At 43.6% G+C, this 14,534-nt stretch overlaps 1 protein-coding gene across 1 annotated transcript in view; it reads left to right on the top strand.

Annotated features, from left to right (window-relative positions):
* The window catches only part of TMEM245 (transmembrane protein 245), a 533,540-nt gene that overhangs the window by 457,331 nt on the left and 61,675 nt on the right, over positions 1–14,534 (top strand). Inside the window, exon 15 of the mRNA XM_069219563.1 lies at positions 13,395–13,569. Coding sequence (XP_069075664.1) covers positions 13,395–13,569 — 175 coding nt within the window. The remainder of the gene's footprint in view (positions 1–13,394; positions 13,570–14,534) is intronic.

A 14,534-nucleotide genomic window follows, 5' to 3' on the forward strand; every position in this document is an offset into this window, starting at 1 on the left:
GGTGTGCTCATGCTATGCTTTTTTAATGCTTGTGCAAAGAACTGTTAGTTTGAAGGGTTTAGGATTAGTGTTTAGGATTTGGGGCTAGTTTTTATGGCTAAGGGTTGGTGTGGGTTAGGGTTTCTAGGTTTTAGGGCTCAAGGCTTGTGTTTGTATCGTCTGTATACGCATTGGCTTGGTTCTGGCTGTGATTTGGTGTGTTTTTGTTCATACATGGCTGAATGTGGCTTGTTTCTGAATGGGCGGGGTGTGTTTGGGGTGAAAGTAGTATGTGTTCCAGTAATGGCATTGGAATGCGGCTGCAGAGGGTGTTGCACCAGCGCTTTCTCATAAACTTTAATGAAAACTTCATACCAGTACTTCAGCGTTGATGCTTCCTTGGAATTGTTTGAGTGGAATTGGGCCCTGCACGTGATGAAGCATTTAACCAATATGGAAAAGTGTTGCATATGCAGCCGTTTCCTGGTAGTTGCCGATTGGCTTACGTGTGTGCTGCAGGACACCCATTGGTTACTGTTGGACAAATCAGTCAGTGAGTTTCTAGCATTCGCGTTAAGAATTTTTCAATTCTATTAAGGACACGGAAGAGAGGATTATGCTTCACTTTCTATGCTCTTTATTTAACCCCTTCGCTGCCAGGCCTTTTCCCCCTTCTGTGCCAGGCCTTTTTTTGCCTATTTGGAATAGTTCTCGCTTAGGCCCTCATAACTTTTAGTCCACATAAGCTACCCACGCCAAATTTGCGTCCTTTTTTTCCAACATCCTAGGGATTCTAGAGGTACCCAGACTTTGTGGGTTCCCCTGAAGGAGGCCAAGAAATTAGCCAAAATACAGTGACAAAATAGTTTTTTTAAATAAAAAAAAATAGGGGAAAAGGGCTGCAGAAGAAGGCGCATCCACAAAGGGTTTGCAGTGCTAAAATCACCAGCTTCCTAGCTTTTAGGAACAGGCAGACTTGAATCAGAAAACCCATTTTTTCAACACACTTTTGGCATTTTACTGGGACATACTCCATTTTTATGATTTTGTTTGTGCTTTCAGCCTCCTTCCAGTCAGTGACAGAAATGGGTGTGAAGCCAATGCTGGATCTCAGAAACCTAAACATTTCAGAAAAGTAGACAAAATTCTGAATTCAGCAAGGGGTAATTTGTGTAGATCCTACAAGGGTTTCCTTCAGAAAATAACAACTGAAATAAAAAAATATTGAAATTGAGGTGAAAAAAACAGCCATTTTTCTCTATGTTTTACTCTAACTTTTTCCTGCAATGTCAGATTTTTTAAAGCAATATACGGTTACGTCCGCTGGGCTCTTCTGGTTGCGGGGATATATAGGGCTTGTAGGTTCATCAAGAACCCTAGGTACCCAGAGCCAATAAATGAGCTGCACCTTGCAGTGGGTTTTCATTCTATACCGGGTATACAGCAATTCATTTGCTGAGATATAAAGAGTCAAAAATAGGTATCAAGAAACCTTTTGTATTTCCAAAATGGGCACAAGATAAGGTGTTGAGGAGCAGTGGTTATTTGCACATCTCTGAATTCTGGGGTGCCCATACTAGCATGTGAATGACAGGGCATTTCTCAAGTAGACATCTTTTTTACACACTGTCTTACATTTGGAAGGAAAAAATGTAGAGAAAGACAAGGGGCAATAACGCTTTTTTTGCTACTGTATGTTCCCCCAAGTCTCCTGATAAATATGGTACCGCACTTGTGTGGGTAGGCATAGTGCCCACGAATGAAAATGCTCCAAAACACAACGTGGACACATCACATTTTTCTACAGAAAACAGAGGTGTTTTTTGCAAAGTGCCTACCTGTGGATTTTGGCCTCTAGCTCAGCCGACACCTAGGGAAACCTACCAAACCTGCGCATTTGTGAAAACCAGAGACCTAGGGGAATCCGAGACAGGGTGACTTGTGGGGCTCTCACCAGGTTCTGTTACCCAGAATCCTTTGCATACCTCAAAATTTGGCTAAAAAAACACCTTTTCCTCACATTTCGGTGACAGAGAGTTCTGGAATCTGAGAGGAGACCCAAATTTCCTTCCACCCAGCGTTCCCCCAAGTCTTCCGATAAAAATGGTACCTCACTTGTGTGGGTAGGCCCAGTGCCCGCAAAAGGAAATGCCCCAAAACACTATCTGGACACATCAAAAATATCAAATACAAAACTAAGGGGATTATTACAACTTTGGAGGAGGTGTTACTCCGTCCCAAAAGTGACGGTAAAGTGACGGATATACCACCAGCTGTATTACGAGTTCCATAGGATATAATGGACTCGTAATACGGTTGGTGGTATATCCGTCACTTTACCGTCACTTTTGGGACGGATTAACACCTCGTCCAAAGTTGTAATAAACCCCTAAGTGTTTTTGCGGTGGGGCACCTGCGTTTTTGGTCCTGGTCTCAGCAGCCATACAGGGAAACCTACCAAACCCAGACATTTCTGAAAACTAGACACCCGAGAGAGTCCAGGGAGTGGATACCCCAGTGTTTTCTTACCCAGAATCCTCAGCAAAACTCAAATTTAGCTAAAAAAATCTAATATTTCCCACATTTCTGTGTGGGATCACCGCACCAGGACAAATTTCCTAACACCCAATGTTCCCCTCAGTCTCCCGGTAAAAATGATACCTCACTTGTGTAGGTGGGCCAAGTGCCTGTGACAGGGAAGAGCCAAAAACATGTCAAGATTGAGGGGGAACCAAAGTGGGTCCAAAAGGGCAGTTTGGAAAAAAACATTTTTAGACTGACAAGTGGGGCAGAATATCTATCGGTTTAGATGAGACAATGCTGGGTGGTAGGAATTTTGTGGATTCCTGCAGATTCCGGTAGGTTCCATCACAAAAATGTGGGAAAAATGTGTGATTTCCAGCAAAGTTGGAGGTTTTCAGGGCATTGTGGGTGAGAAAATGGTGCGGGTGCATGTGAAGCACACCACCCTGGACTCACCCAGATGTTTAGTTTTCAGATGTTTCTAGGTCTTGTGGATTTTTCTACATGGCAGCGTCCCAAAGTCCAAAAAGTGCAGCCCTCACCATTCCAAGTGGGACTATTTTGAGAGTTGGCCAAGCTCTCATGGCCCAAATGTAAAACCAAAACCCCAAATAATCAAATGTCCACTTGCTTGCCGTGGGATAAGATGTTTTAGTGTACGGGGGAGAGATGAAAGACCGTTACCCCCTTCAGTTGGGGTGGGGGCATAACCATGCCCATACTGGTTGGTAGCCACCACCCCACTTTTTTTTTATTTTTATTCCCTGGCATTTATTAGACTTCCTGCCCCCTGGGGTGTGGATCGGGGATAATTGCCCCATCTGCCCACTGGTGGGCAGAACAACTTTGGCCCCATTTATTTGCAGTGGGGGTTTGGCCATGCCCCAAACCTCTTGTTTAAAAAAAAAAAACTTCCCTGGTCTCTGGAGGGCTTTCTGGGCCTTCCAAAAATAAGCTGATCTGCCCCCAAGGGGTTAGATATGGCCAACAATAATCTGCCCCCATGGGGAGCAACCCTTGCCCAAGGGGCTGCTCCCCCTCCCCCCCCAAACAAAGCACACACACTAATCCCTGGTGCCTAAGGGGCAGATAGGCCTAATAGAAATAGGCTGATCTGCCGCCAAGTTGAGCAGAAATGACCCTTAAATAAATTTGCCCCCCAAGGAGAGCGACCCTTGCCTAAGGGGTCGCTCCCCTTGCCTGAAATTGGCACCAAAAAAACTCCCTGGTGCCTAGTGGATTCTGCCCCCCTTGGAGGCAGATCGGCCTAATAAATATAGGCGGGCAGAAATGGCCTAAAACAAATTTGCCCCCCCCGTCCCCCAGGAGAGCGACCCTTGCCTAAGAGGTTGCTCCCCTCAAGTGAAAATGACAAAAAAAATGTGTCTAGTGTCTGCCCCCCTTGTGGGCAGATTGGCCTAATAAAAATAGGCCGATCTGCCCCCAAGGGGGGCAGAAATGGCCTAGAAATTTTTGGCCCTCAGGGGAGCAACCCCTGCCTAAGGGGTCGCTCCCCACAAATAAAAAAACACAAAAACAAAAAAACAATCCCTGGTGTCTAGGGGGGGGGGGGGTTTGCACCGGAGGGAAGGCCTGCGCGATAGCGCTCTGACGTCATCAAGCGCCACGGTTGGGTCACGGGGGTGGAAGGGAAAGCGATTCCCCTTCCATCCCTGCCTATGGGAGGGGTGTGCCTGGCCATCGGGGGGAGCGCTGGCGCTCCCCCCTGGGGCCCATAGCAGGACGAGGTGATCTTGTCCAAGGCACCGGGGAACCAGCGCCTTGGACGAGATCACCTCGTCCTGGGCAAACAACAGGTTAACAGCAGCCAAACGAAAATGATTAAAACAAAAAACTACATTTCCCAATGTCTGTATATATCACGTGATAACCATAGAGGAGGACGTCTATAAAGTGTTGCCTCACACCAAACAACTCTTCTTTCTTTGCTGCTTCGCAGCCAGTTAAGTGCATTCTATTTACATTGATCTTTTTTCACTGTGTGTGCCTTTCATATTGGGAGCATTTTCCCTCCATGGGGCGACCAATCGGCTTGCTTTCCGTACTAAGTGGAGTGGGAGCAGGGGAGTGAGGATGCGCGTCTCCGCGCAGTCCTCTTTTTACTTATCTGGCTTCAGTTTCAGTTTTGTTTTCTATTTTCGTTATGGCAGGACGGCCATCAGCTGTCTCGGTAATGATGCATACTTGAGTGTGGAATTATCACGGCGCTAGGTCTGCGCCAGCGCTATTGTTGGACGTGATTTGTGTTCATTTACTGCTCGTTTTCATTTAAAAAAACACACACACATTATCGGAAGGTCCAGCACAGAGTGACTGCGCAGGGATTACATCTTGTCATGAAACTTTTACCACGTATATGTCTTTACAACAAAATTTTGTTGAAAAGGCATGCGTACTAAAGGCATATGCTTGGTAATCATTTTCATTCTAAAAGCACGCATGCTTAAGACTCATGCATTGTAATGACGGCATTATCACAGCATGCATTGTAATGGCACGTGTTACTTCATCATACAACCTAGATGCGCTGTCACAAGGGCAGAGGTGAGTTCATGTCTGCACTGTTGTACAGCATTCAGTGTGCTAGAACATACTAACCCAGTCTTTGCCCAGCTCCCCCAGTTAAACGTGCACTGTGGCAGTGTGACTTATCTATATCATGGACTCGTGTCCTATCCTATTTTTCACAAAAGAAGTGTTGCTGGATTAGGCATATGTGAAATTAGAGATTTGAGGTGACCAGCATATGGCAGGAGCAAGTGACCAGTTTAGTAATCTTAATAAAGGAATTAATTAACATGACAACAGAAAACCTTGCTATATGGCCTCACATTCCCATTAGTGTAGAGTATAGTATTGGTGCTCAATACATTCTGAACATGCCTGTTGTCAAACATGTATTCTGGGACAAGAGAACTTGTACCAACAACTTATAGCTCAAATTAAGAATGGAGCACACCTAAACAAGTGAAAGGGATTACAATTTCTAGTACAATACATGGAATCCATAATACTGTTGAGAAATTTGATAAATAGTCGTACTGTGATTTAAGAGAAAAAAAGACCTACGCTGTAAGACAATGGTGTATGATGTATCCGAGACTGTACTGTTACAATACTTTTAATACCAAGCATATCTATAAAATGTGCATGTGTACAACAAAAAATTTGTGAAAGACCAACAAGAAATATTTATAATAAAGCCAAGTCAAGAATAAGCAAGAACACCACACATTTGTCCCAAGACCTATGACTTAGTCACAGCCTCGTATTTTGTGTTTTGGCAATGTGCAAGCCTCATGTTGCAATAAGTTCATCAGTAGCCGAGTAATATCCAATTCATTGGTTTGTTGCACTGAAAGTTCTTGTCATCCAATGTGGAAGATCGACATGTAATTTAATAATCCATTTCAGACCGATGTAGAAAAAAATTTGTAGATCAACAATCCAATTCAGCCATAATCCAATTCAGCCGACACGTGTTTCGTCCCAAGCGGGACTTTATCAAGGCTTATTTTTCTGTATTCTTTGTAAATAGAATGTCCTGTTTCAGATTGAGTAAATCAATTTAGATGCAACAGCACTGTAGAGCTGTAGTTGTTTATACAATAAAATCCAAATGTACAGTTCACAGGTATGAGTGATTTATGCACTGCGTAACCTAGTTTGTAGTCCGTTCGGACTGTGTCGAAAGTCCTTCCGTGTATGTAACGCCTTTAAATTGATTTACTCAATCTGAAACAGGACATTCTATTTACAAAGAATACAGAAAAATAAGCCTTGATAAAGTCCCGCTTGGGACGAAACACGTGTCGGCTGAATTGGATTATGGCTGAATTGGATTGTTGATCTACAAATTTTTTTCTACATCGGTCTGAAATGGATTATTAAATTACATGTCGATCTTCCACATTGGATGACAAGAACTTTCAGTGCAACAAACCAATGAATTGGATATTACTCGGCTACTGATGAACTTATTGCAACATGAGGCTTGCACATTGCCAAAACACAAAATACGAGGCTGTGACTAAGTCATAGGTCTTGGGACAAATGTGTGGTGTTCTTGCTTATTCTTGACTTGGCTTTATTATAAATATTTCTTGTTGGTCTTTCACAAATTTTTTGTTGTACACATGCACATTTTATAGATATGCTTGGTATTAAAAGTATTGTAACAGTACAGTCTCGGATACATCATACACCATTGTCTTACAGCGTAGGTCTATTTTTCTCTTAAATCACAGTACGACTATTTATCAAATTTCTCAACAGTATTATGGATTCCATGTATTGTACTAGAAATTGTAATCCCTTTCACTTGTTTAGGTGTGCTCCATTCTTAATTTGAGCTATAAATCTTAATAAAGGGTTTGAATAATTTACCACATCAGTGTTTACCAAACTATGGGTCATTGCCCACGGTGGGGTCCGTGAGCGCGTTTTTTTTGGTGGGTCACAAAATTACATGCAATATGTATAAAGGTGCCTTTAAATTATGTGTTTATCTTGTCACATTTGCGCGCTTCAAAGACAGGAGTCAAATATCAGGCTATGTCGTCTGACAAATTGTTGCAGGGGGATTGGTGTTTAGAAACTCCTCTCACTTTTCATTCAGTGAAAGAAAAGTGAAATATATGAAAATCTTGCTGGGGTACAGTGAGTGTGACAGATTTAAGATATCATTTTTTGTAACACAAAATGTGAATGCCTGTAAATGTAAATAATGCTAGCTTAGGTAAAGGAAAATTTCAGTTCTATTAAATACATGGAGGCAGGGGTTATGCTCAAACTTTATATTCCTTTAATACCTCCACTAGTGTTCAAGAAACTACCTTTCCCAAGACCCCCTAGGAAAAGGAAGTATGAGACCAAGCAGAACAATAACCAATCTAAAGACTCAGAAATAGCCCATAAAACTGAACGCCCCCGAGGTACTTCCTCTTTCTTTCCTTCTTCCAGCAGAGATAAGTACCTTTCTTGTTACTGCCACCTCATACATGTTGTTAACGTTTCTTTTTTAGCAATCATGTCGGTAATGCGGTGCTGGAAAGCGCTGTACCTGCCACTGCTTGTGATTTTAAGTGTGGGTTTATGGATTGCTAACTTTTTCTTCCACAGCATACAATTTGGTCCGCAGTGGGAGTGTGTTAGCTCCGCTCACAGCCTTACTAACCTTACAATTGTACATTTGCAGATTGCTAATGTTTTCCTTTCACAGCGTACACTTTAGGCTGCAGCGAAGCGGGGCAGTAAGTGCTCTGCTCGCTGCCTCACTAACCTTGTGGAACTGTGTACTTTTGTGCCCTCGTTGCCTGCTAGAGAGCGAGCAACTGGTGACGCTCACTGTGTCACTTATCAGCGGACTGCGCCTCCACTGAAACACTTGTGTGCGAGAGACTGCTGATCCGCAGCCCCCTGTCACCAACAGCCCCCCACTCCATATGGAAGCCGGATGCCCTGCTGGGACAGGGTCTGTTTTGTTCTTTGCGAAGAGCGGCAGATGCCGGAAACAACTCTGTAGCTGGGAACCCCGGTGGTCCCATTTTTCTAGTCTCTCATTAAAAGCGCTTGCATGCTTTACTGCTCCATGGGCTAGGGCCCAACTGGAAAAATTGACCCTCTTGACCAGGACAGGGTGCACTGCCCGCTTTGACCCACTTCTCAAAACTCTAGTGCCCCAAGCATGACAAATAACTACTGGTCCAATACCAGCCTTCAGCCTGCCTTACCGCCTAGTGAATTGCAGGGTTCCCCCCCACCTTTTTTGGTGATATATACGGGCTCCTGCCCCAATAAACTCCTAGCAGGTTATGTATTGGGAAGTGCCACATATTGAATCAAGTGAAGACAGGTCTTCCCAGAAAGATGAAGAATATGTGGAGAACGAGACCATTTTTGTTCTCCCCATAGATGATGATGATGATTTCTGCTAGGTTAAGGGCGCATCCATTAATCAGGTGGCGGCCTCCGCCAAAGAACCATTGGAAAGGTGCATATTACAGTTGGCCTATAGCTGTCCACTGCTTAAATGGGTCAAGTTAAAAAAAAAAAAAAAAAAGAAATCTAAATTCAAACAAACAAGACTATATATACAACAAATATTGAAAACACTGAGTCTAGTACTGACTGAAGTAAGTACTATTTCAGCTTCTTTTTACATTAAGACATGTTTTGATCTTCCCTTGGATTTTTGAAAGTTTCGCCCCTGCATCCTTTGTAGATTTGCCTTCCAATTTAGATAGTCTCCATTTTGGAATTGACAGCTTCCGGTCTTGACCAAACATGTACAGTTGGTTGGTATTAAGAGGAATAAGCCAGACGATTATGCTTTTTTCTCCTTAGTGTTCAAAGCTTTACAAATCAGGTGTTGAGACTTACACTGGATTTGCTGTTACTTTGTCATCCACACTAATTCAGTCCTTTTAACAATTACATGGTTGCTTTTTTGTATGGTGCAGATGATTCTGTCCAAAGAAGAGTTTTAAAACCTGTTTCCAAAGTGCTTTTTATCTAGTGAACTCCAAAATTCCTACAGAGTCCCTTGTCCGCATACTTTTATTTTTTTCAACCACTCTCAAAAAAAGAATAGGGCTTGTCTTCAAGAGGGGGAGCTTGCAAAGACTATCCTTAACAACTTGATGTCTCTTTTAAGTGGGCGCCCGCAGGTGTAACCAAGGTTATTCTGCAACACAGAATGCAATACAAACTACACTTACACATTTTCATGAAGGTGACATCACTAAGCATCTTAAGAATATCCACCATTGTCCTGCCATGTTTCCAGTCAGTCTGGTGTAACTGATGTGCAAGGTGTTGAGCAGGTGACTTCTAGCAATTTCTTTGTAGTAACTCTCAGAGACCAGAAAGAGCTCTTGACAGGCGGCAGCCCAGTACAACACACCACATGCATGGTAACAGAATGGGCAGCAATCTACTTCCTTGGTGGGTTAAATAAAGTTCTAGCTTTGAAATAAACCGCTCGTTAGTTTGGCGGAGAAGCAGTTAAAATCTTGTCTTCCCCTGCTACATAGGTGGATAGAGGGATTTCCCGCAAATGGTCTGGTTGCATTCAGGATTGCCACACTCAGCGTCTCCTTCCTCCCAATCCACCCCCCTCTCTTTTTCTCTCTGCTCCTCTTTCTCTCGTTCCTCCCCGTTTCCCCACAAGGACCCTCTCAGGTCTTTCGCAAAGCCTTAATACACAGAAGGCACTTGTTCATCTAGTGATGCTCGCTCTCTCACTGCATACATCTACTTTAGCGGTTGAAGGCTGCTTTTTCCCAAGACCTCTGGGGTATTATGCAAACAATTCTAGTATGCCTCAGACCACCTAGATCCAAAGTATCTGTCCAGAGTAGGACCATGGGCCACATTAAGGGGGAAAAAAGCCTGCTTACCTTGGTGCAGGAGTGATGTTGAACACCACTGGGCATAGCATTCAAATATGCAACTGCCAGTTCTTCTTTCAATGGCAGTTGTGACTGGATTTTAAAGAGCAGCCAGGAACCTCCCAACCACATCTGTCCATGTTCGACTGCATTCTCTTCTAGGGCGATATCTGGATGATCCCTTGCACTGTTGTGCCCCTTCCCAAAATATGCTTTAGAGTGTTCACTACTTATGCTGTGCTTCCCAATTGGCACACAGTTAGTGCACCTCCTGATGGTCTGCTTGCCCAAAGACCCCCATCAACAATACAAATTAGGCTGTGGGGCGACATTTCCTCATTTGTATGAGTTTACTCTCTCTTGAGATCACATTGCTGCAAGATGTACTCTTGCAACATCATGATTAGTCAGTGGTCTGTATGTAGCCCCTTCTGTAATACAGAAGTCCTCTGTGCACTCAAAAAGTAGACAGTCTTTCCTTGCAACCTGACAGCACTTTCTGAGATAGTGCCTTTGGGTCTTTTCAATGGGTATTTCACAGTTGACACTGGTAACTGCTTCAGAGACTGACTTAGATATTATTTCCAGAAAGAACATGTCCAATGTTCTGTTAAGTAGCCGTCCAAGGTTATTAGGAATAAGGCTTGTAGGGCCTTTGTGGATCATAATTGGGGTGATCTGTCCAAAAGGGAGAGACACCCCAAATTCAGCACTGCATGCAGAACTGCAGCTCCTCTCACTTCAAGCTAGCTGCTTGGAGAAATCTTTCATATGTTTAGGATATTGGGCCTGATTTAGAGTTTGGCAGACGGGTTACTCCGTCAAACGGTGACAGATATTCCATCCACCAAAATATAAATCCCAAAGGATATAATTGGATTTATATTTTGACGAACAGGATATGCGTCACCATTATGGGTGAGTAACCCATCTGCTAAACTCCGGTGCATTGTCTTCATTCTTCTTGTGACTTTATATCACATGGTGACTGTTAGACTTGGCATCCTTGGTGTGGTCTCCCCTAACCTTTTGCCTCCGCTTCCCAGGTTGTTGATGTGTGCTGGACTCTGTTTTTGATACTCTGGGCACTTAATCTCTGCTTACTAGTGCTAAAGTGCAAGTGCTCCTATGTAAAATGTATGTGTAATTGGCTTTTCCATGATTGGCATTTTTGAATTACTAGTAAGTCCCTAGTAAAGTGCACTAGAGGTGCCCAGAGCATTAAATCAAATGCTACTAGTGGGCCTGCAGCACCGGTTGTGCCACCCACATTAGTAGCCCTGTAAACATGGCTCAGACCTGCCACTGCAGTGTCTGATTGTGGAGTTTTAAACTGCCAATTCAACTTGGCAAGTGAACCTACTTGCCGGGCCTAAACCTTCCCTTTCAAACATGTAAGACACCCCTAAGATAGGCCCTAACTAGCCCCAGGGGCAGGGTGCAGTGTATGTTAAAGGTGGGACATGTACTGATGTGTGTTGCATGAAATGCTGCTAAACTCAGTCTTCACTGTTGCAAGGCCTATTTCTCTCATAGATTAACATGGGGCTGCCTTTAAATAATGTTCAAGTGCAGATTCCCTTTGAGAGCAGATAGAAATCTGGAGTTTGGGGTCTCTGAACTCACAATTAAAAAAAAATCTTTTAGTGAGGTTGTTTTTTAGATTGCTAGTTTTAAAATGCCACTTTTAGAAAGTAGGCATTTTGTTGCCTAAACCAATCTGTGACTCTTCCCGTTTGTGGATTGCCTGTCTGGGTCAGTTTGACAGTTGGGCTGTTTGTGAATCCCCTCTATAGAGTGAGACAAAGGGAGCTGGGGTGTAGCCTGCATATCCTGATGAGGCATCTGTGCTGGAGTGGAGGGAGGAGTGGTCACTTACACCTGAATGGGCTCTGCCTACCCTCTCCCTATGTACTCTCCAACGCCCTGGTGTGCGTCTGGGACCTGGCCTGGGCAAGGCAGGATCTTTTGAACAACAGAGACTTTTCTTTGAAGTATGCCTACTTCAAAAGCAGAAAGGGGTATAAGTATCGAGCCCAAAACCCTTGAAAATTAGATCATTTCTAGAACCAAGAGGAACCTCTGCCAAGGAGAAGAGCTGCAGAGCTGAGGAGGTATGCTGCCCCTGCCTGTGACTGTGCTTTGTTGGGCTGTCCTGCAGTTGCTGCTTCTGCCTGTGAAATGGGACAAAGATGGGACTCGGTGGTATATTCCTGCTTGTGAAGAATCCCCAAGGGTTTGAACTTAACTTGCCTCCTGTTTTGAAGTCATAGGGCCAACAAAGACTTCCTCTACTAACATCTGGATTCTCTGCTGAGACTTCTACACTGCCAGGTGATGCCCTGTCCAGTCCCTGGGCCCTTAAAAGGTGAAGTTGGCAGACAAGAGCTGAAAATCCACGCACAGAACGCTGTGCGTGGAAATTTTCGCTGCACCATCCTCAATGCGGCTGATAAACGACGCGCTGCTGGCTTCGTGGCTAAAATCGATGCTACGCCTGCATCGCCGCTGGAGAAACAAAATGCAACACCCGCTTGCGGCTGCTGATAATGATGCAAACCCCGCGCACCGCAGTTTTCGAACACCATGCAACAGTATTTTCCACGCACTGTCTCTGGACGTCAAAGTCAACCCGACTGCACGGATTCGAGGTGCCCCGTCCAAAAATCGACACATCGCTCTCTTGTGAGGGAGAAAAACGATGCATCGCCGACCCGACCAGAGAAGAAACGACACAGGGCTTCCCTTGCAAGGAAGGAATCCATGCATCGCTGACTTTTCTGAAGCACGCTCACCCGTGCAGCTTTATTTTTGATGCAAACCAGGTGCTTTTGTGCATAATTAACGTTTACATTGCTTTCTATGGAGTAGGACTCTTATTCTTTTGAAAATTAATATTTTAACTTGTGTATGTTGGATTTGTGTCATTTTGGTCTTGTTTGATTTAGATAAATATTGCCTATTTTTCTAAACTGGTTGGGTGTAGTGTTTTCACTGTATTACTCTGTGTGTTGGTACAAGTCCTTCACACATTGCTTCAGAGTTAAGCCTGCATGGTCGTGCCAAGCTACCAAGGGGGTGAGCAGGGGTTAACCAGTTGTGATTCTCCTTTGCCCTGACTACAGTAAGGGTCCTTGCTTGGACAGGGGGTAACCTGACTGCCAACCAAAGACCCCATTTCTAACCGTGAGCATTCCCAGCAGCACAGTAGATCCTGTACTTGTTAATAATAAATGGTATTGTTTTGGTGATGTACATCTAACCATAATTAGGTACGTGGTGACACGGGTGAACCTAGAATAACTAAAATTACTGGCAATGGCAACTTCTTTTCTTAGAGAGTGTCAAACTAGTTCCAGTCATGTGACAATTCTTTGTAGGTTAATTATGTGTGAATGGGAATGTAAAATTTTGAATGGAAGATGGATTTTTTTTTAATTTGGTTTTCCCCAATGATTTTATTACTTTTTGTTATGATAGCCTTGGCAGCGATTCTCGGAGCAGTTCCTTTCCTGGGAACATACTGGGCAGCTGTACCTGCGGTCTTAGATCTCTGGCTTGCACAGGGAGAGAGCTGTAAAGCAGTGCTGCTGCTAGTTTCACACTTATTGCCAACGTACTTTGTGGATACAGCTATTTATTCGGACATATCTGGGTAAGTGTTTTTCTGCACTTTTCATGGCTTGGCATTGCATTGTAATGATCTAATCTTGATTTGGTGTCATGTCAGGTTTCTACAACAGTTCGTGGCCGTTGAGCACATTCAAATATTTTGAACAAACATTTAAATACAAACTATTAAGTGTATAATGTGATCATGCGTTAGCTGACACAATCATACCATGTGATACAAGCTGTCTGAATACCTTTTATACTGTTGCTGCATTTTCACTAATATTGCATGCACTCCACACGGGTAAAGTTGCATGGGTGATATTCTGGCATTAAAATGTGGGGCTATAATTTTCATTGTGATCAACTGGATCTGCATAATATCATGTATTTTTCTCAGTAGAAGCTCCCGCGCAAGTCATCCACCTGAGTCGCTGTGGTCTAAGTATTCATAGCATCTTTACAACTAGTGTGCTTTTCTTCCCCCAAGTTATCCAAGATTTGAACCAGATCTTAGTCATATGAGCTTCTGTCTTCACAGGTTATGTTCTTTCTTAAATTTTGCCAAAAATGTGGAGTATCTTGGAAAAGTTAGCAAAACTACCACAGAGATAAATTTTTATATGCCATACATGTTTAAGTCAACTTCCTGGTGTAGAAACAGATAACATCTGAGCTTTCTTGGTCTACTGAGCCTCTGCAAGCACAAAGGTTAATCTACCAGTTCACTGCATGAATCTTCAACCTCCACCTTTTGCTGTCCAACTGATTTTCTTTCTTCTCGTAGGTCAGGAATAACTGGGCTTTTTGCCTCATGCCATTATGTTGATACTTATCATTCAGAAGTAAGAGAGGCACACAGTTCACTAAAGAGGCAAATCTGCCTCTTTGAGGCATATGACCTGAAAGAGCTCCATTGTGGCAATAGAGGCTGCACATGTGGGTCTGAATTAAGAGAAACTAGCTCGGTTGATGCAGTTAAGGATGAGCTGGTGTCTGTTTTCCCGC

The sequence above is a fragment of the Pleurodeles waltl genome, chromosome 2_2 (genome assembly GCF_031143425.1).
Source record: "Pleurodeles waltl isolate 20211129_DDA chromosome 2_2, aPleWal1.hap1.20221129, whole genome shotgun sequence".
In the NCBI taxonomy this organism is placed as follows: Eukaryota; Metazoa; Chordata; class Amphibia; order Caudata; family Salamandridae; genus Pleurodeles; species Pleurodeles waltl.